Source organism: Alosa sapidissima, chromosome 5, assembly GCF_018492685.1.
Source record: "Alosa sapidissima isolate fAloSap1 chromosome 5, fAloSap1.pri, whole genome shotgun sequence".
NCBI classification, from domain to species: Eukaryota; Metazoa; Chordata; class Actinopteri; order Clupeiformes; family Clupeidae; genus Alosa; species Alosa sapidissima.
The window spans coordinates 8,819,909-8,842,449 of record NC_055961.1 but is presented as its reverse complement, the minus strand read 5'-3'; the positions used below and the strand labels follow the sequence as shown (position 1 = coordinate 8,842,449).

Genomic DNA, 22,541 nt, shown 5'->3' with positions numbered 1-22,541 from the left:
TTATCGGAATTACAGACAGAGAAGTGTGAAAAGCTTCAAAACAAGACAGCTCCTTTATTACAAGCATGCAGTCTTACAATGTAGACATGGTTCTCACTACTGTATGTTATTTCAATAGATGGTCTACTACTGTCTGCATTAATCTGTGTATGCTTGTGCGTACATCATGACATTTTTTGGATTCAAAAATTACACTGTTGGAAGATTTTGCAGAGTACAAAACTGTGATCAAGTCCACAGTAAATTTGCCACACAGTTCCTGGTGGTGGTTTTGGACACGTAAAATCACTCAGTATTTCAACTGTCCAGAGAAAGCCAGTAACAACAGCAATTGCACTTTTAGACACAACATGACATGGACGATAAGATTACAACCATAGCTACATCAAATTAATCAATAAATGTAGATTTTGATACTTGGTGATCCATGAGAGGGCGAATAGGACTACGCCACTTCAAATACACTTGCCATTCCCCTTTATATTAGTAGCAGAACACTCACAGAAGCACAACAGGGCATGATGTTGTGGCTTTTGGCTTTTTTTTTTTATATATATATATATATATATCAAAGCAGAGGTATGGCCATAATGTTATCTTCTGTTATTACCAGGATTCTGCACAAAGTTAACAGAGTAGGATCCAGAGCTGGAATCCTGGTTGACCTGGAAATTTGACGTAGAAAGGCCAAATGGACGCAGGATCATATTGCCCAAGTCCTTCAGTTTACCTGTGAGCACAAACACATAAGGAAATAGGCACTTAGTAAATATATTGAAATAAATATAATATATAATAAATATATTGATTAAAATGTCTTTTCCTCACTTTTTCTTGTACCTGCCAGATTCTCAATTACAAAACATTAATTAACTCTGTGGCATCCAGTACTGATATGAGGAGGTGATCTGCAGCATTCATACTACTAACCGTAGTACAAACACCATTTGGAATTCTAAACATTTATGAAAACATCGCCACATTACATGCTTTTATGTGAGGCAACTTAGAATGAATTAGAAATGTCAAGGTCAAAAATCTGCAAAAAACGTATCTGCCACCACTATCACACAGTAAGCTCTCTGTGATAAATAAAGGAAATCCTGCACATGGGTTGGAAGTAGTGCATTCCCTTGAGTCATTCGTGTTGGAAAAACTAAACAAAATTACAACCCAAAAATTCCCTAAAGAATCACAGCACTGACATGTATGGGAGGCACATCACTGGAGCGGTTTGTCTGTGCCGGTTTCTTTCGACACATTTCGGCAGTCGTATTTCACTGAAAGGCTCTTTCAAAAAGGCAACACAATTTTGACCACACTCAAAGCAGTGTTCAGATAGATTTTGCCAAGCAGGAACTTAAAAGGTCAATTGTACTTGAGATGTTGGTTACGTCCAGGTGCTACTTCCTTTAATGCACCCCTATTGGTTCAGATGCATTCTGAAAGGATCAACCTTTCCCACCATTTATGACAAGAGTCACAAGACTGCATAATGTGTTTAGAATAGTACGGCCAGTGCATCATTAGACTCACAGTTTAACTGAAGTGCATCACTTCCCATCTATCTAAGTCTATGTTGGGAATCACAACGCCATTTTCAGACATATGGCATATAAACACATGGAAAATGAGAAAGCAGAGATGGAAAAAGCTCATACTCATCATCTCCTCCTTTAGCTTCTCATTGCGCTCCTGAATCTGCTGCGGTAACCTCTGTGAGTCGGGACAGAAGACAGAATTAGAGGCAGGGACTGACATTTGTTCACAATACACTCAATCAACTCCAGTAATGCTCACATTTGACATGTTCTATCATTCCTAATGCTATAGCATGGAGTGGTCCAGGAAGGAGATCAGAAATGGATACTGTACATTCTTCAAGATGGTTACTCACAAAAGGAATGCTAATGCTTGTGGGTTTCTATTAGTGATCATGCCAAGACAAGCATTAGATCATTTCAGTAAATGAAAAATTAGGGTACACCCAGCTTTAAATCCAATTAAAAAGGAAATAAACCTGATTCCAAAAAGGAATTTTCTATTATTTAAGTGCCACAGTTTGTACTGTTGTGTGGAGAGTGTCTGTTCAGTGTTTGTGATGGGGCAAAAACAATTCTGGTGTTTTTACACAGCCCTTTGAAAATGAACATGAGAAAGGGTCCCCTGTTCTCAACATTCTATGTTCCTAAGGCCCACTGTTTTCCTAGCTATAGAGCACATGATAGAATATTTAAAGGTGCTCTAAGCTATGCCATGTGTTTTTTAGGCTAAAACATTTTATGTCACTTACTGCAAACATCACCTAACCAACCGCTAGCTGTCTGTGTCCTGAATACACTGTAAAACACGCTGTGGACAGCCCAGGCTCCAAAAACGGCAACAAAAACAACCTGTGCAAACCTAGGCCATGAAAACATAAACTGTTCCAGCAAATCACAGACGAGATGCACGTTTAGGAGAGTTTCAATTGCACGGGAGCAGCACAGGAGGGAGGGGGATGAAGTAGGGAGCTAGCTCTCTGTTTTGTTTGAAAGTCAACAGAAGTGACGTTACCCAGCATCGCTTAGAGCACCTTTCATAGAACTATACTTGAGGGAGCTAATCACATGGAAAAATGAGGGGGGAAAGCCAGTAGCACATATCAGGGTTTTTTTAGAAAACCCTGATATGTGCAACTTTTTAGAATTAAAACAGTTCAAGTGAATATGTGCAGACACAGTGCACACACTGATTTTATTTCTGCTGTTTGCTTGGTCACTATTTGGTTATCTTGACTACTTGCAAATTATGTCTCCAAAAGTAAAGTATATTCCTAAAAATATTTTTATGAACTTTATGGAATATCCGATTTTAACATACAGCTACAACTAGTTGTTGTTGCTACAACTAGTTGCACCCCTGGTAACATCCAAAATACCTAATGCGTTAAGCTTACTGTAAAATGTAAAGGAGTGCATATGAAAGTGCATATAAAAAGAGGATTTTATGTTGTTTTGAAATCATATAAGATTGAAAGGTCTCTGTATTAAACTATATTGAATGGTGAAATCTGTGTATCGCTACTCCGAGAGAAGAGATGGATGACACGTACCATGCATGCTTCCCTGGCCACTGGAAGACTTGGATCTTTTTCTAAAACACTCTTGTAATCCTCCAGGGCCTCATCCAGCTTATCCGTCTTCTCATAGAGTTCAGCTCTCCGCAGAATTGCACGCACATAGTCTGGATTCAGTTCTATAGCTAGTAAAGAGAGCACAGACTTGTTACCGGTAATACTCAAATGCTATGTACAAGTGTATATAAGGTATATCCTACAAAGTTATCCTACAAAAAGCCACAAAGAAATAAGACTCAACCTTCAAAAATAAACATGTAGACAATAAATATGCAGTAGTATACATTTAATAAATCCTAAAATTGTTGAGAGAATTGCTTTAAAACTTAACTGTCACCATGTTGTTAGGCGCTTTGGTTAAAAATGCGTCAGCCTAATGTAATGTAATAGTTTGCATATAGGAAATCAGACAAATACCTATATTTTAAACATAGTTAAGAGCAAGAAGACACAGCAGTACAAACATAACATAACAGACATAATACATAACTACCATCTTGCTTACATGTAAAACAGATTTAGATTGTGCGTATTACCTTTTGTGCAGTCCTTGATGGCTTCTTCCTTCTTATCCTAGAGAGGTATTCAAAAACCAGACAAACTGCACATTACCTCATATTAATAGTAAACAGGGCCCTTCAGAACCTGCTCTCTGGGTGGTAAGCTACAAAGCCAGATAAGCGGTTGTGGCAAACATTCCTAACCAATTTCTTTCTATGACCTTTTAAATTTGAGTGCTGTTGTGTAAAAACATTTACATGATTTATGCAACAACAAGTCTTTGAAGAACATCCAAACCATTCAAGCTGTTATATCATAAGACTACCACTAGATGTCACCAGAACATGCAAAAAAAAAAGCATTGCAGAGCACACGGAATTGCAGACTGTAAGGACTGACCCAAGTAGTAATAGTTTATAATGAACTGGTTTTACCTGATGTGAGCGAGCAGCAGCTCGATTTGAGAAGAGAATTGACCTTTCTTTACTGCAGCTTACAGGGCAAATATGCAAAGCAGCCGTATATGACTCTTCAGCCTCAACATGCTCTGAAAAAACAAAAATTCACACTTCAACAACTAGAAGAAGAAGTTTAACTGATTTATGCTAAAAAGCAGGAAAATGTGCGTCAAAACCAGTGGGCCTTTCTCACCTCCTTTTTTAAACTGGCTGTTTCCTTTTTCCTTCAGAGACACACTTTCTTTTCGTCTGTGCTGAGGTAGATGGTGAACAAGAAAAAAACTGTTCAAATCTTGTATTTCTGTCAAAAAACTATTAGATAAAAACTTTGTAAAGTGCAAAAATGTATTACCTCTTTCTCTTCCTCTGTTAGGTCTTTTTCTATCTCTTTCAGGCGCTCATCATCAAACTCTGGACCAAGTTCTTCTTTCAGTTCAGGTTCTGTTTCTGTCCAGTCCTCCTCTTCAGCTAGGCCTTCCTGTCCATCAAGGCTATGGTCTCTCTCTTCATTAGTAAATTCACTCGATTCCCCCTCAGGTCCTTTCACACTTAACTCCTCAAAATCTTTGTTTAACTCACTTAAACCTGAACTGGCCGAGTCTCCACAACTTGGTGGTGTCCCATTCTGTGAACCTTTGTCAGTTCCTTCACCTGCTCCGGGTTGTGATGTTGCATAATCATGTAATAGTTTACCTTGTTCCTGTACATTTTCCTCACAGTCAAAAAAGTCTTCCTGCTGTTCCATACCTAGAAGCACTCCAGGAATATTGCAGTCAGTCTGTTTTCTCGGATCAAAGCCCCTCCAGTTATCAGTCATGCCCCGAAGTCCTGTCCATACCAGGGACACTCAATTGTCTGAATTGTTTAGTGAAAAAAGAGAGGACTGTTACATTTTAAGCGATTCAACACCTTCACACCAACACCGACATCACATACCAGACTTATATTCTTTATGGTGGATGAATTTGATGCTGACTGCTGAATGATTAATGAAGCGTTTTAACCCGACAGCTTGCGGACACCCCAGATGAAACAGTTTCTCTTAGGAAACCATCATATGAAATCAACGTCCATGAAGTACATGGTGATGAGAAAAGTAACATTGGCTTAAATGTAGAAGTAAGCTGAGCAATAAATAACCAAACACTGAGATGGATAGCCTGCTACTTAGCTAAATAACGCGAACTGATGTGACATGCTTTGCTTTGCCACTTAACTTAACTAGCTAACTAGCCTGAAGAAATTGACAGATTTCGACCTCTGGAAGTAAAGCAAAGCAATAACTAATGCTTCTATATATGCTAATGTCTACATATTCCTGTGTTATTAACCATCTCAATGAATTGTGATTCAGAATAATTAACATTGACGTTACAGACCAAGTAAAACTGGTTAGCGACAGCCAAACATGAGCGACAGCTATAACATAACGTTAGCAAGGCATATGCTAAAACTCTACGCAGGCTAGTTTACCCATGGACTACCATGTACAGACAACATGTCAGAGTTAAGGCAAAAACATGACTCTTGTGAATGGGTTCGAACGCTCTGGAAAGAGAATACAACGATAAAACAACCTTAATTTATAATGCTGTCTCATCTCTTCTGAACCTACCTTCTACAACCACACGAATCCAAACACTTCCGCAATATGAATGGATTCTGGGATATGTAGTCTTATGATTTGGGTGCTTTCATAGTCTCGGAAGAGGGCCTCTGATTTCCGATAGAAATTGCTTACCCATGTGCAGCAAAGGTCATTATTATTATCCCCCACCAATGGCAAGCAATAATCAGATGTCTATCCTATAGAAATGTCTAAATGTTGTTTGAATTAGCTAGTAACACACTAAGTACTTTCAATAGTAATGAAAACATGTTTGTGATGAGGAAAACATGTTTGATGTGAACAAGTTCTTAGAAAGAATGGCTCAAATAAAGTGCATTAATGCGCTATTTATAGTCTACAGGTAGGCTAAATGTAATTTGAAAGACAAGTGTGTTTGGTTTATTGAGGCTCTGAAGACCCTCTTAAGGCGTACCCTTCAGAGAATGGAAAATACCCCGTGCCGTCTCCTAAGAAACCAGTTTGTCCATTAGTCTCCGACTATCTTTGTTGTCAGTCTTGTTTGCAAAGAATGCTCTCAGCCAATATGTTTCCCATTTATGCAGTAAAACCTTGTGATGCACTTAGTCTAAATTATCTGACAAAGGAAAACGTGGTAATGGTCTTGTTTAATGTCTGATATTTATAGGCCTGTCAGCTCAGACTCATCAGTGAGACACTATTTAAGGCATAGTTTCTTATTTTTGAGCAAAAGTATTGCATTGTATCTGTTAATTAGTTCAGTAATTGTGTGATACACATTATTGATTGAAATCCGTATTTTCCGTATTAATTGGACAAAAGACAAAGTAGTCCAAAATGTTAAGCTTTTTCAAGTTATAGATTTGAAATCCCTATGGACTACATGATAGAAAAAGACACACAATTAAATCTGTTACAATCTTTATTGAAAATGTAACATACATAGATAGCTTACACTTCACTACATACTGTTTAATCCATCCTTAGACAGATATTAAAAGTCATCTAGTTCAACTCAAACAAAGCCATAAAAGTAGGCCTATAAGTGGGGTCCTGAACTGATAAGTTCATACAACAATTTAACAATGCCAAAATCTTACTTAGGTGTTTGTGTAGTTGTTGCTGACAACAAAAACTTTGTTTCATTGAATTCACATGCTGTCATATATAATATGTTTAGCATTTTACAATAGATAAAATCAAATCTTCTGTGTGTGTGTGTTGGGGGGGGGGGTCATATTTTAGTGCCTGTCTATATGTGCTCATAACAGGCGGATTGAAACGGATTAAAAAAAACTGTACATTTACAAAAATACATCATATTTTCAACATTGGAGGAATACATAATTCATGCAACGCAACACAAACATGCTACATCTGTTAACTTTCTCTAATCTGCTCCATCTATCTCTGGAGTCACACCAAGCGTACTCAGCAACATACACAACTGTACGTGCCCATGATTCAAAAGGGAAATACAGTTTTAAATTTGAGAAACAAAAGAAATTCACAATGATAAGAATAAACTTGCACTTGTTATTTTTTCCATATATTAAAATCAATGTTAGAAATCTTCCCTTTTTCCATGCATTAGTTTCATATGGCTTTGCGATAAATAAAAAGAAATATTCAAAAACAATGATTGAGAAATGAACACCTAAATTACTAATTAATTTTGTTCCATTGTCAATACATGCTACAATCAGTGCTCGAATTACGTGGGAGCCAGAGGGAGCCGAGCTCCCTTAGAGTGAGGACTGGGTCCCATGAAAACAACAAAGTCAAAAATCTGAGGGGGTCTCTCATATCTGAAGGTGTCTGGCATTGTAATTTAATCTTAAACAACGCTCATTATCCATCCCTGTGCGATCTCTTACTATTAGGCCTAAAGACGTTAAATTAAAATATAGGCTACTACTGGATGTAGACCTACCCTACGCTCTTGAACGGATGCATGACAGCACTTCACCGACACCACCACACCACTAGACTATATGAGCAAACCGCATACGATCGATTTGACAGCAGCACTCGCAAGGCCGAAGAAGTCACCCTGCTTGATGCGAGTGTTTTGTCTATTTACGTAGGCGTTCATTGGGCTAGCCTGGTTTGATATGTGCTGAAAAAGTCCAGTTTGCTGTTAAACTTACTTCGCCTCCTCTATGTTTATTGACAAAGCCATAAATTATGGCCCCCTTCAATGATTGTGTGAATTGATAGCTATCCTCTGCCATTCAGAGCTCCGGAAAGTTCTCAGATATTTTGAAACACCTGTTAGCAATCTCTGATGGCGGTATATTCAATGGCTACCCGACAACATCTCAGTGCAAATTCCAAAATTGTTCGTCTATTTATTTCCACGGTTCAACACACGAGACGACTGAACACCCAGTGTAGCCTACATTAATGTGTACATTAGCCTATAGAACATAGTTTGGTTGCAATGGCTTTATTCATTTCTGCCAGTTAGTGCATTTTCCCTATGTATAAGTTAAAGACTAAATGCATTATTCTGTTTGACACTGAGGATAGCCTATCTGAGACGGTGGTCTGGTTCAAATGAGTTACGTTGTGAAATTGAGAATGGCACTCCGACTACATCACTATTTCTTTGTGTTGTGAAATTGAAATGAAATGAAATATGGACTATTGCAATCAATATGTTGAAATTAACTAAAAGGAATCAATTTCTATGAAAAATCTCTGTCTGTTGTGTGCGTGTGTCAAGTTATAGCATAGGCCTATGCGCATACTGCGCAAAAGCGCCACTCGCGCCTATAATGTATCGCCTTTAGGCTATGCGCGGGATGTGCCAACTTTTATGAGATAGAGAGACCCCCTTAAAGACAGAAAGATAATTCGAGCCCTGGCTACAATAATGGCTTTTATAGGATGACTAAATTAAAGCTGGTGATTTTAATGGGGTTGGGGTGGGCATGTCCCTGTCAGCAACTACAGCAACAACAACCATCATTACATCAACCATATTGACACAAATGTATTAATTCAAATAACAGACATAGTTCACACTCTTCATGTAGAGATACACTATAAGTATCTGCATATATCTACACAAACATATTTTCTGTGTTAACCAGTGTTAAACCTGCATCTCTGAAGGCGTAACATTGAGTTGTGTCACAGGTCATCTTGTGAAACAAGAATATAGACATTTATAGTTTAAAAGTTGCTCTTCACATTCTGTCTGCACTCCAACTTTCTGAATGAATAAAATATCAGGTGTATCAAACATCAACTTTGACCAGTTAGATGACAGTTTTCTTAAGTAACAATCATGCAAACAAGTTTGATGTTCATGCCAGGTAATGTAATAGCATCCCACTCTTCTTATTTCAGATTGCATATAGGAAATCTGACTTTTAACAGGACAGGCCAGTAAATTAGTTCAGTGACAGGCAGCCTGTAACCTAGCAAACTTTGATTAGGTCCAACAAGCATGGTTGCCTATGATGACTTTGGACCAAATTATTAAAAATAGCAAACACATAAAATAGATATCTGGATCCACATAAACCCAATAAATCCTCCTTAGTATTTTATTTAGCTACCACTCATATTTAAGTGTTATGTAAATTATTCTTTCCTCTTTATAAGATACAGTATTTCTGTGATTTTATAAACTGCATCTGAGGGGAGAACGTGTTCTGTCCTCATGTTTAGATGAAAATTATTCCACTGCTTTTAGCTATGTTCCATAATTTCCAGAAATTAGAAATTAGACAAACTTCTTGCATGGGAATATGAAAACATAAGTAACAATATCCACTATCTATGTTATTATTCTCCCAATTTATTTCACCACCCCCATCAACCGTACCATCAATATAACATATCTTTGTTTACTTTCTGCTGCAATTCAATTCACTGGTGGGCAGAGTTGTTTTTTCACTAGGGAACAGCAGAGCCATTCTTCCCGGTTTGCTACTGGCTGGGGAGATATTTCCAGCAACAGACTGGACGTCACCTGGGAATGGGCTCCCAGACATGGACGAGGAGGAGGAAGACAAACATGGGCCCCATCCTGGTAATTGGCCCGACTCCGTTTTGGACACGGCTGCCTTAGTTACGAACGCAGGGCTGGGGTGAATGGAGGTGAGGGTTTGCTGACTCCCATTAAAACAGGCTGAGTGGATGCCGACATAGGCGTGGTTGGAGGAGCCCAGGTTGGAACGGTAGTTGTACGCCCTCAGCCCGCGGGGTCTTCTGTGGTGGCATTGACATCTGAGGATGCGGATGAAGGCTTGCTTGAACTCACGGCTGTAACAAGGGTATATGATGGGATTCAGGCAGCTGTTGAAGTAACCCAGCCAGAATATCACTTTAAAGAAGGTCTCTGGCGGACGCAGGCTGGCATTGAAGGAGCCTAAAAGGAACAACGGCATTTTAATAGGGTGTAAATGTTTTATCCACAGTTTCATTAAACTATTACAACACTGGACTCTGTGTAGGCCAGCAGTATAATCCTCAGGGTTAGTTGTGTTTACCTACGTTTTTGCCACAAGATGGCATCAGTTGTCATCAAAAGGCTACACCAGAGCCTGTTTACGGAGAGCCAGATCACTCCCTATTAACTCCATTGTACCTGCAATCTGTTGCAGTTCCGCTAGGGGCGATCACGAATTGCAAAAACAATGGGGGTCTATGGAGCTAGACGGCGGTGTGTATTTTCTCTGTCCCCTCTTTCGCATGCAACATTCAAATTTCTGGGCAAAAAAATATATCCCGAGAAAAGTGGATTTGAGGGTACAGCTCCATAGACCTCCATTAATTCTGCACTTATTTATGAGCGCCCTCATGTGGAACCAGAAAAGGACCTGCAACCAGTTCAGAAACCGGAAGTTTCCCGAGAGTGGCGGTTCTCCCCTTATTAGACATTCTCTGGCTACACACTACAAAAGTTCTCAGAGTTTCACAACATCGAGGTAAGTCATTTTAGTTATCCCAGTGTTTTTTGCTTAACACTTGAAAACAAAAAAATATTTTTTAAATAACATTTTACAAATACATACATACATACATAAACAAATGTTTAAATAACATTTTAATGTTGTCATCACTGTTTTATTTTATCAGTGACTATTTAACCTTATTATACTGTAATGTAGCCTAACTTCAGACTAGAGACTGGAATGAAATTGTTAGCAACAGCTGTAACTGAATTCATATCTACTTGAGTCCTGTCAGCTGGCTCTTGGACTCATACCATCTATGGGGTGTAGAGTCTTAAAACAGAAGCTTAAAGAATCTCCCAGTCTTCCAGATTTTCCCAATATAGAGTAATAAATCCAAAATTCCCCATGGTATCCACCACTGGGAGAAGACTCTTTTACTGCCTGCTTCTTCTCAACTCATCCAATCCCCTTTTTTGGCCTTATCTGAGTCTGGTCACTGGTGTGTTCAAGCATTGGCAGTGAAGAGCCCTGCTGTTAGCCCTGATCCCTACTGCCACTAAGTCTGGTATTATTAAACAAGTCCTAACAAATTGAATTTAAATTTCTACCTCAAACTGTGGTAGCCAATTAAGCATTAAGCAAGAGGTATTTTCTAAAATGTGACTGTCATTAAGGTTTCCTTTTAGACTTAAGGTCATTTTTATGATTTTACTAATAATGCAAGGCACAATCTTTCATAAAAATGATTAAAACATACTGCTTTCTGGTACAGTCATCAGGTGCTTTTAACATTAGAATGACAACTCATTTTTCAAAGGCCTGCATTAATCAAAGAGTATTGATTTTGATCTGTCTCAGTTCTGTTCTCATTTCTGGCTCTCTGTAGATCAGGTCAGTACAGGCAGACAATATATAGAAGTGAGAAGTGAATCTCACACATCATTGGTCACTATTTGCAGTTTGTATCTTCCCCCTGTCCCCTTCCTACTCTTGTATTATTTATCCCTGACAGTGACCTATGGAGAAAATGCACCAATGCCTCCTCATCAGCAAAGCAGTGTAGAACAACTCCTGCCCACAAAGCGCTTACCATGCGTTTTAACTTCATGGAAGACTATTGTTGTGCAGGGCAAGGGGAGAAATTAATTTTTGAGCTGAACATGTGTACACTGGCCATTGACTGCAGTGCACAAGCTCTAGGAGGGCCTTGTCATATAACCTGAGTGAACCTGACTCCTTCACACCTCTAAGCCAACTTAAACTTTCTTTCACGCACAAAAACAAAGTGAATGATTATTCATTTCACAGACAATACTCTTCGGTCAAAAGGGCTGAAAATTCCTCTTATTTAAATATACCTGCATAAACATTTCTTAGGCCTATCAAATATATTTCTGTGATCATAAGTATAAATATATATACTCTTTTGATCCTGTGAGGGAAATTTGTCCCAATTTATCCCAATCTGTCAATTAGTGAAACAGACACAGCACACAGTGTGGTGAAGCACACACTAATCCCGGCGCAGTGAGCTGCCTGCATCAACAGCGGCGCTCGGGGAGCAGTGAGAGGTTAGGTGCCTTGCTCAAGGGCACTTCAGCCGTGCCTACTGGTCGGTTACAGGTCCGAAGTGCTAACCAGTAGGCCACGGCTGCCCAAAAGGATTTCACATTAAAGCCCAAAACATTTCACAAAAGGCCAACCATTTTACATTAGGGGCAGCCGTGGCCTACTGGTTAGGGCTTCGGACTTGTAGCCGGAGGGTTGCCAGTCCGAACCCCGACCAGTACCATTGAGCAAGGCACCTAACCCCTCACTGCTCCCCGAGCGCCGCTGTAGCAGGCAGCTCACTGCGTCGGGAATTAGTGTGTGCTTCACCTCACGGTGTGTTCACTGTGTGCTGAGTGTGTTTCACTGATTCACGGATTGGGATAAATGCAGAGACCAAATTTCCCTCACAGGATCAAAAAGAGTATATATATATTTACTTACAGAATGTTAGATTTATTTTGGTAATGGCTTGATTAATCTTATTCATCTGAAAAAGGTACAGAAATGTTTTCTGTCTGATGCTGCTTGGATTGTGTTTTGATGAAGATATCAAAACCCTTATTTCAAGCCATTACTGTAAAATAGGATTAATTAGCTAAACTCCAAAATGTGTTTTGAAGAGTTTCGTCATATCCTTTTGGCCACTTTGGAAATGAGTGGTCTCGGTTTAAAAGTGAGCAGGTGAATATGTCTTGATTCCTTAGACAAAACTAGATGTACCGCAGAGCGGTACAAAATATGACCGCTGCACAGTACTGGCCATTCTCTCTGCAAAAATAAATGTCAATTTGGCTCCATCTACTCCATCCCCTACTTTTGTGTATGTAAATGAGTGTGTTCCTGTGTTTGTGTATATGTGTGCTTCTGTGTGTGTATGTGTGTGTGGGTTTGCTTGTGAGTGTGTGTGTGGGGGGGAGGGGAGGGGGGTAATGGTGTGTGTGTGTGTGTGTTTATGTGTGTGTGCATGCGTGCGAGTGTGTGCGTGCCAGTGTGTGTGCATGTGCGTGAGTGCGTGTGTGTTTTTATGTGTGTGTGTGTGCGTGCCTGTGTGTGTGTGTGTGTGTGTGTGTGTGTGTGTGTGTGTGTGTGTGTGTGTGTGTGCGTGTGTGTGCATGCATTTGTGTGTTTATGTGTGTGTGCGTGTAGCTGATATGGCCCCCCATGAATGGAATTCCACGAAACTTGGCATGCATTCAGAAGGTGTCATACTGATCCTACACTTAAAATTCAATGCAGTTTTGAACCTGTCAGCCATAGATACCTACAATTACAACACCTCATTTTTGCTTTTTCATTTTTAACTAGGTGGCGCTATACATCAAATGGGTGGTTTTGGGATGGGTTGACATGGCCCCTTGAGACCACCATACTAAATAAATGCAGTCTTCCTAGGCCCTGCAGTTTTCGAGATATTCACAGAAAACTGTGTCCGCCCTATCCTACTTTCGGGGGTCCAGTCCAGCGGGGGGGGTTGGGGGGGGGGGCGTGGATCAAAGCGAAAAACACCAGTTCCGTGTCATCCTTGTGGGGCTACATGCCCAACAAGTTTTGTGCACCCTGAGGCCCGTTGCACAAAAGTAGGATCAAGACATCCAGGATAAGACCAAGCCAGGACGAGCAGACACGGATTCATCAAGCCAGGTGAAACCCATCCTGGATAAGTGCGCACTCGTGGCTCCCTCTAATAGACCCCGCCACTGATAACAGATTCACTGATTCACCATGGCAACTAGAGCGGCTTCATTGCTTCTTCTACAGTGTAAAGTAGGTAGCGATAGCCTTTTCACAACAGCAACAAACAGCAAGAGAATATTGCAACTAATGTCATGACCACCACGCGCGAGTATTAATGGTTACGGCGCACCCGTGACATCACATTGTCGCACGACAGGTTGGGAGGGTTGGTAAAAGACATAATTAAAAAGAAAGGCAACACCGCCACAGTGATAAAGCAAAGCAGTCTTCCCTGATGACGACAGCGGTCGGCTGGAGAGCGACCAATATGTGTTAAATTAGTTAATATGCGTGCTTTAAATTTAAGTTAAATATGTCCTGCAGTGGCAGAGGAATTTGGATTTTTTTTTCTCTGTGGCCCTAATATTCCGTCATTTTATATATAGCCTTGTAGTCTATGGGAAACTGTAAATTATCTAAAAATAATCATTCATCCAAAATGATTAAATTAATGATCACAAACGTTTAAATAATTACAGTGGGTCTAGTTACAGTATATGTGATAACAATGTTTGATTTCCGTTTGTGGTGACTGTGCTGACTGAGATAAGGGATGAGATAAATAGATCCTGGAACTTAGGAGGCTAGCTCCACAGAATAAATCTCTATGGTAACTTATACCATAACATATCCTACTGCCCCTCCCACTGAGCAAAAAGTGGTCCAAAATGTGTCAAAAAGACGTGGTCGCCGTACTCCAGAAGACGTCAGAAGTAGCCAGAATGAAAGTTTTTAATACGTCTTTTCTGGACGTTGTATAGATGCCTCAATTTGGATGTTTTATACATGTCAGGAGAAGACTTTTGCATTACATTACATTTGGCTGACGCATTTTTAGCCAAAGCGACTTACATATGTCAACTACATTACAAGGGATTACATTGTCCCCGGAGCATCTTGGAGTTAAGTGCCTTGCTCAAGGGCACAACGGTGGAAGCCGGGAATTGAACCGACAACTTTCAGGGTACTGCACGCTTGCCCAGGTCCTTAACCGCTACACTACCACCGCCCCCGACTTAATTGTTGAACATCTATAGTTCTATAGATGTCTTATTTGGGGTGTTATATAGACGTTGTTAAAAGACATTTGAAAGACTGAATTATTGAACACCCAGAAGACGTCCTCAGAGTAGTCACAATGAAAGTTAATACATATTTTCTGGACGTTGTATAGATGTCCCATTTTGGATGTTATCCCTTACGGAACATTGGAAAATATCATGTGATATATTAGGCATATATTTTTCCAATATATTGCAATATATTATTAGATCCCACCAATATTTATACCATTCGCTCACTCTCTATATCTCAGTTATGGTTGCCCTGCACACTCGTCTCTCCAATCAATCTACTGATTTTTGTGTAGCCAATCTTAATTGAATTGTTCTTATTCAGGCGTTACAGAACTTTCATGGTCACAAATAAAAAAACAAAGATTTATTTTGTTTGTTTGTTCTTAAATTAACGTATAATGGAGCCCATATATATATATATATATATATATATATATATATATATATTTGAAAGTTCAGTTGCTGCCATTAATGGGGGGTGTGGGGGGTTCAGCACGATAATAATGTCCCAGCACTGACATGCAGGGACCATGCAGATGGCCCCAGAAAGCCCCCCTGCCCAATAATAGGCCTACTCTATTATATTATTAGAGGGCCCAAATTGTCCAGCAGCGCCCCTACAGACACATAATGCAAGTAAGCATTGAGTGCCCTACTTTGTGACACCGCCAAGGGGGCAGATGAATGCTAATTGAGAAAGTAGTCAATTTTGCATTTCACCCAAGAGGAAGTATGTCTGCTTTCTAAAATGTCCATATATTTGAATAATGGTCTTCTCCTCAGTGGTAATCCCGACAAAGCTCTGAAAATCCCTTACACAGTTATTTTGCTCATTAGTTGCTCTATGACATACACATCCCAAAAAGCCACAATGAAGAGTAATGAGGGGAAAAAATAACATTATAAACAAGAAAGTAACACTTACCCACAATTCCTAACTGCTGTAGTTAGAACCATAACTACAATTAATGGGTTTCATCAGGTACCTTTCCACAGGTGTATAAAATCAAGCACCTTAATTATCAATGCAGACTGCATGGTGCTTGATTAATACACCTGTGGAAAGGGACCTGATGAAACCCATGAATAGTTAAGTTCAGCCCACATCATATTGAGTTGACTTCAAAAAACCAAAGATGAAACACTGTCAAGTTGAAAATGAGCTCTCCATACTGACATCTGTAGCTGAAGCCTTGTTAGTGCTGTAGGTACTGTGTCAGAGTCATAATCTAAAGGTTGTGAATTCGATCCTTACACAGGGTATGATGCGGTTTTATCAACTGTAATGATAAACCATGGTTATCGTAGTTACCCGAAAAAAACAATCATGGTTAATTTTCGTAAGGGATAACTTAGAACCATGATGTGCCAACTTGCCACTCTGTATGTTCCCATATAAATCTGATTATATCATCTTGTAAATTGAGGTATATGTTCTCATACATATTTACATATACAATGCATTTTACAATATATTATCTCATATAATGTGGGACATATTTCAATCTACTTAACAATATATTAAATATAGTATAACAATATTTATCCAATATACTGTATGAAAACGGCAATAATTGCAGTATTTTTCTATATATTGCAATATATTGCAATATACAACTTACATATATAGATATACATATAATATACATATAAAAATATACATGAAATATATTGTCACGTCATATATTGAAAAATATATTTTTGTCTTGTAAGGGAATTCTGGCTGTGAAATAGGCTATGTCTAAATTATGGCCTGGCAGAACGTCTATTTGCAACTAATTTTGGTTGCCTATAGACGTCCTGAACTAGGTCAGGCTGGACTATTGTCTCACTGTCATTTATCAACTCATTTTGGCTGTCAAATAGACGTCCAGATCATAGACTGGACGAGCCGACATGATATCAACTTGTCTTGGACGTCCATAGTCGTCTTTGAGTCAAGTCTTTGAGACGTCTTTTAACAACGTCTGTATAACACCCAAAATGACACATCTATAGAACGTCCAGAAAAGACGTATTAAAAACTTTCATTCTGGCTACTCTGAGGACGTCTTCTGGAGTAGGCCTACGGCAACCACGTCTTTTTGACGTGTTTTGGACCAATTTTTGCTCAGTGGGCTTATCCCGCTTTTGTGCAACCGGATCACAGATAAATGGAGCCAGGATAACCAAGATATCCCGGCTTAATCCCTTATCCTAGTTTTGTGCAACGGGCCCCTGGTCTTTCCCCTGGTGTGTCCCGGGAATCGTTGACACAAAATTACTGAAGAAAAAAAAATGTTGCTTCGCTACGCAGCGGTCATAATGAGTTATAATTTTGTGAGTTTGCGGAGTACTGTTATTGAAAGTAGCAATGCAATTGGAGAGATGACATTAAGACTGTTGAGTTAAATCTTTATATAGAATATCAGTCAAATATGATGATATGATCATTTTTTTTAGTGGACAAAATTAATTTTCATCAGTAGGCCTAAGTATTTTTCTTTTGAACCTCCAAGCATGCCCTGATCTCAGCCAATCATCCAATGGACAACATTCATTTCAAAGGATAAAATGGTTTCTAAACAGGTTTATGTGCTTAAACTAATTTGTGTAAACTACCTAATTTCATGACACAAAATATGTTTCATGACCTGCTAATCAAATCAAGTACTGAATTGAACAAAGGCAAAGGCTTTTGTTTTTTGGTACATAAACTGCATCACATACCCACATGGTACTTAAAAGTGTTCAAGTGAAACCAATTTCACACAATATCATTCACACAGGTTTGGGGTATCATTGCTATCCACCAACCCATTTAAAACATGCTTAAGTTTGTGATAGGTATTAACATTCTACTGCTCAATTAATCAGATTAGGAGACAATTGCACTTCTTTTCATTTTGCTTGTGATAACGGGGAAGTTATAATTTGGCATTTAACTGCCTGCCATAAAGGTGCTCGGGAATATCACAGACATCATATCCGATGTGCAAGCAAGTGGAGTGATTGCAGCCAGAATCCAATATATTCAGGATGACCTTCATGGCCGAGTTCAGTTGATCATTTGCTGACAATGGATTTTGTAAAACCTTTTTTAACAGGGTACACTAAATCTCTGCCTCTCTGCCACTATATCACTAATGACAACCATAACAGTCCTTTAAAGGTAGTTTTATAACTATGGAATGTGGAATGTGACTCTAAGGAGGCAGATTAAATTATTGTTATCTAATACATCTCTGAAATGTCCTGCCTTTTGGTATGCAAACTCTGAAATAGTAGAAACTGCTTCCATGCTTTCCTCGTGCTAGCTTTTATCTGTTTCCAATCCTTTCTTTGTGTTCCTCAGTTAAATCTGCTCATGTTCTTGGTTAACAGACAAAGGGCCTTCAGAGATAGGCCTACAGGTGAAGCTTAGCTTTAGTTTTAGTTCATAGTTTTCCATCATTGACATAATGAATCAAAATATAGTCTGTTAATGACCTCCAGTCGTCAATCTATGTATCTTCTTTTAATGATTTTTTGCTCAGTGTGGCGTTCTGTTATATTCTCTTTGATTCCATGTCACAAGCATAGATCTCCTGACACACATAGTGGTGGTCTCATTCCCTGAAATGACTGCTAGGCCGCTGCTGCCATTTCATTAATAATGCTACAATTGAAATATTAATCCAGCATTCCACCATTGTGGATAATTCATACATTAACTCTATTGGCTATAATAGGGCAGTTCATTACATAGCAATGAACCGCCATGCAGACACTTGTGTGCAGAAATGAGACCGAATCCATTTAATTCACTTGGGCTACAGTAATGAGCATTGATTTAAATTATGTTGAAACCTTCAGAATCAGCAAATCAGCAGAACACTGAGATCACAAATAACTGTGCTTGCCTAAGCAAAGGTCTGTTTAATTTTACCTGAAATTATCCACAGAACCGAAATGTATGCCAAATATGCCAACTTAGCAGATGACCTCCACATAACTGATTTCTGTGCCCTGCAATGTGTAGGAGTTAACTAATGAGTTTCCACTTCTATGTTCTAAATCAGTAAATACAAAATTCTTGATTAATCCAGTTGCAATATTGGCCAATAGTCACAGTAGAGTTGCCAAGGTATCACAGAAATATGCTCTCGGACAGAGTGCTTTAAGATATCATCTTCTTAAACCGTGAAGTGAAGTGAAGTCTCTCTAGGATCATAGTGCAATGTTTTTAAAGCCTCAGTTACTATAAACAAAGACGTGGTTGGCTGTCGTTCAGATCTCACCCACTATCCAAAAGCACCACTCACATTTGTTTTTCTCTGCCATTGCTTCAGATTGTTAAAACGGATCATTGCATAGCTCGGCATAACTGAAATGTGGACTTCCCTCAATGAACTTCCGAGATTAAAGGTTGAAGGAATGAATGCATCGGTTTACAAATAAACTTAATTGTTCCCCAATATTGTCTCCGACATCTCCCAGAGTTCTTTCCAAGTGCTATGGTGCAAGAAATTCGGCTCTGCTAGACTAATTTCATGCCTGGCTAAAGAGCATAATGTTAATCTTTTTGTTTGACTTGGTTTTAAGTGAATCTTTCTCTCTTGCTGGATGCAGATGATGAATGTCTACTTTAACAGATACTCAGTAATCAGTACTGAGCATCATTCAACTTTCCCAACCTGAGGAAAAAACAATTAGCACCCCCCCCCCCCTTTGCTCAATAAAAATAAGAAATTATGATTGAATCATCCTCAGATAAGTCAAATAATGAGACTGGGCCCTAATTTAAATGACAGGCAGATGCAAATTCTAAAGCCTATAGTCTAACTGAAGCTGATTTAATAACCTGGCAAAATATATTTACTATACAATGAGCAAGATCTGTGAGTCAGCTTTTCAGACTTTGCACTTCACCTGCCGTTAATTTAGGACCCATACAGATAGAATTCTGGGGATAGTGGGTTTCCATTGTAGAGGGCTACATCATGTTGGAGGCCACAAATCAAACATGGCATCGTTGGGAATGCATTGAGAGAGGCAGCTGGCTCACTGACTGAAGAGAACTATGAGAAAAAACACTATCTTCAAGGGAAATCTATGGATCTTGTAAACTTGCCAAATGCAACAAAATGACTGAAACATTCTTGAATTGACAGATATACAGCCTTATAATGTTTTTGCAACTATTTTCTCTTTCTTGTCCAAATAACATATTTTGCTCATAAAATCAGATCAGATCAATATCTTGATGTTTTGCTACAAGACATGTGATGTTACATGTATAATTTGTGCTAGTTTTATACTTACAGCATACTGTGTCTGTTCATATAGGCTACCATTTTAATATAATACATACATGTAAACCGTGCCTATATCCAAAATAATAATATTTTCAGGAGATGTAGTAATGGGTACGCCTACAATAGGACTGACAAAAGATACATCGAAAAGTATGAACAACACTGGGCTCAATGATGAACATCATTCACACCATCTATAACACATGTAATTATGGGGGATGAACAGTGGAATCAGGTCTGTTTGGGTGGAGCAAACCTGACACGTCTTTACTGCAAGGATTGCTGATTAATGTTGGACAAAATAAGTGTATATATATATATATACATATATATATATATATATATATATATATATATATATGTATATATATATATATATATATACGTATATATATAATTATTATAATTATTATTATTATTATTTATTTTATTGGGGGGGGGGGGGTGTTCCGTTGTGTTCCGTGTGTTCCGTTCAGTAAATCCACTCCTGCCCCCTAAGAGAGCAAAAGGGGTCCAACACAGAGTGATCAAATAGCCATATGTTTACTTCAATGAATGCGTCCAAGGATATCTAGCATAACCAGGTCAGTTGAAAACTTGTTGCTTAATAAATACAAGCCAAATACTTAACTTTGATACTTACCAATTGGCAATACGAGGAAAAATGGCAGCCAACATAAAATAAACATGCCCACCACGACTCCGAGTGTTTTAGCAGCTTTCTTCTCTCGAGAGAATTTTAATAGCTTCACTGTCAGTGAGCTCCGGGATTGACCCTTAGACGTCCCACTGCAGTCGTCTTGTGTGTTGGAGCCTTTATAGTGAATCCGAAGTGTAAGCTCATTCGAGTCCATCCGTTCTTTCATTACACCTGCCTCTAAGTTCTTAGTGGTCCGTTTAGCAACAATATACACGCGACAATACATGGCAAGGATAACCGCCAATGGAATGTAAAATGAACCCAAAGAGGAAAAAAGGGCATAAAAGGGCTCCTCAGTAATAGGGCAAATGGTGTCATCCTCTGAAGGAGGTTCTTTCCATCCCAGCAAAGGTCCAATGGATATTACAATAGCAAGAGCCCACACACCAAGCATGGCAAAAATCGCTCGTTTCTCCGTTACAATGGTTGGGTATTGCAGCGGGTAACGCACTCCAATGTAACGGTCAATGGATATTACGCATAAACTCATGATGGATGCGGTGCAACATAAAACATCCACCGCAGCCCATATATCACAAAATATTCTACCGAAAACCCAGGAGTTAAGAATCTCCAAAGTGGCAGACACTGGCAGAACGGTAGTGCCTAGCAACAGGTCAGCAATAGCTAAATTTATGATAAAATAGTTTGTTGGGATACGCAAATGTCTGTTACAAACAACAGACAGAATAACAAGTATATTCCCAACTATAGCAAATACTATGAAGGCGCCGAGGACCATGCCAAGTGGCACGGCCCTGGAAAGCGTGAAAGGGATTGTTTCCTGGGTCTCAGTCACATTTGTGGCGTTTAAGTTGGAGTTATTTGTCCCTGTTCTCTGTAGCACTTTGTGCAGTTCGGAACAATTGTTCCAAATGTCCATGGCATCATCAGTATCAAAACTCATCTTGACCATCCAGCCCATCCATATCAAAAGGCATGTGGATCATCTCCAGTGCATGACAGAAAAAATGCTGTTGTTTCTTCTCCTGGTTAAGTTACAAAAACCGCGCTTAAAGACTCGAGACTTTTTAAACGTCGCTTTTTAAAAGCCCACTTTGTAATGTAGTTTCAACCCGATTCACATTTTTCATTTTGTCTTCAGTGTTCAATTTTCCGTTCTACAGTTCTTTCTGCGGTGTTGCCATGGAGGTGTTCCAATCCATTCTACGCAGCGTCTCTGGCCACTCCTGTCTGTGCTCCTGCTCCCTCCTCCGCGCTCGCTCGAACGCACCCGATGTAGTGTGCAAATATCCGTTCTTCAGGCGCATGATTTCCTTGCACCCAAACATATGGCATTCAGCATAGCTTCCTAATTCTGAAAAGTTAGTTTTGCCCTGGCCGTACATTCTGGCTAGTTTACAAACAATGTGCCTTTTTATCTTTTCAGTTTCTCAGTGCAACCAAAGCTATTGAGAGATAGTGCTGTCAGTGTTCGAGTGTCACTCACAAAATGTGTCACTCAAAGAGGTGCAATGCACAAACAATTCGCTCTAATACTGTACACTTAAAGTATATGGAATTAAACTACAGCAAAAGGCCTTACTCCACAACTCAACTCACCAATCATTCTGCATTTCAGCAGATGTAAATCAGATTGAGCTGGCTATGCAGTTGATCCAAATT

The 22,541-nt window shown here is 39.2% G+C and overlaps 2 protein-coding genes across 2 annotated transcripts; both read right to left on the bottom strand.

Moving 5' to 3' along the window:
* Positions 1 to 34: 34 nt before the first annotated feature.
* On the bottom strand, positions 35 to 5,751 carry ttc1 (tetratricopeptide repeat domain 1). Its single transcript, XM_042091997.1, has 8 exons — positions 5,693 to 5,751; positions 4,430 to 4,932; positions 4,271 to 4,331; positions 4,054 to 4,166; positions 3,655 to 3,691; positions 3,095 to 3,243; positions 1,662 to 1,716; positions 35 to 730 (listed from the first exon to the last, which is right to left on the bottom strand). The coding sequence occupies exons 2-8, from the start codon at positions 4,892 to 4,894 to the stop codon at positions 594 to 596; spliced, it is 1,017 nt and encodes a 338-aa protein (XP_041947931.1). The 5' UTR covers positions 4,895 to 4,932; positions 5,693 to 5,751; the 3' UTR covers positions 35 to 593.
* A 2,246-nt stretch (positions 5,752 to 7,997) lies between these two features.
* Positions 7,998 to 22,072, bottom strand: adra1ba (adrenoceptor alpha 1Ba). The gene is made up of 2 exons (XM_042093706.1): positions 20,859 to 22,072; positions 7,998 to 10,049 (listed from the first exon to the last, which is right to left on the bottom strand). The coding sequence occupies exons 1-2, from the start codon at positions 21,838 to 21,840 to the stop codon at positions 9,526 to 9,528; spliced, it is 1,506 nt and encodes a 501-aa protein (XP_041949640.1). The 5' UTR covers positions 21,841 to 22,072; the 3' UTR covers positions 7,998 to 9,525.
* Positions 22,073 to 22,541: the final 469 nt, after the last annotated feature.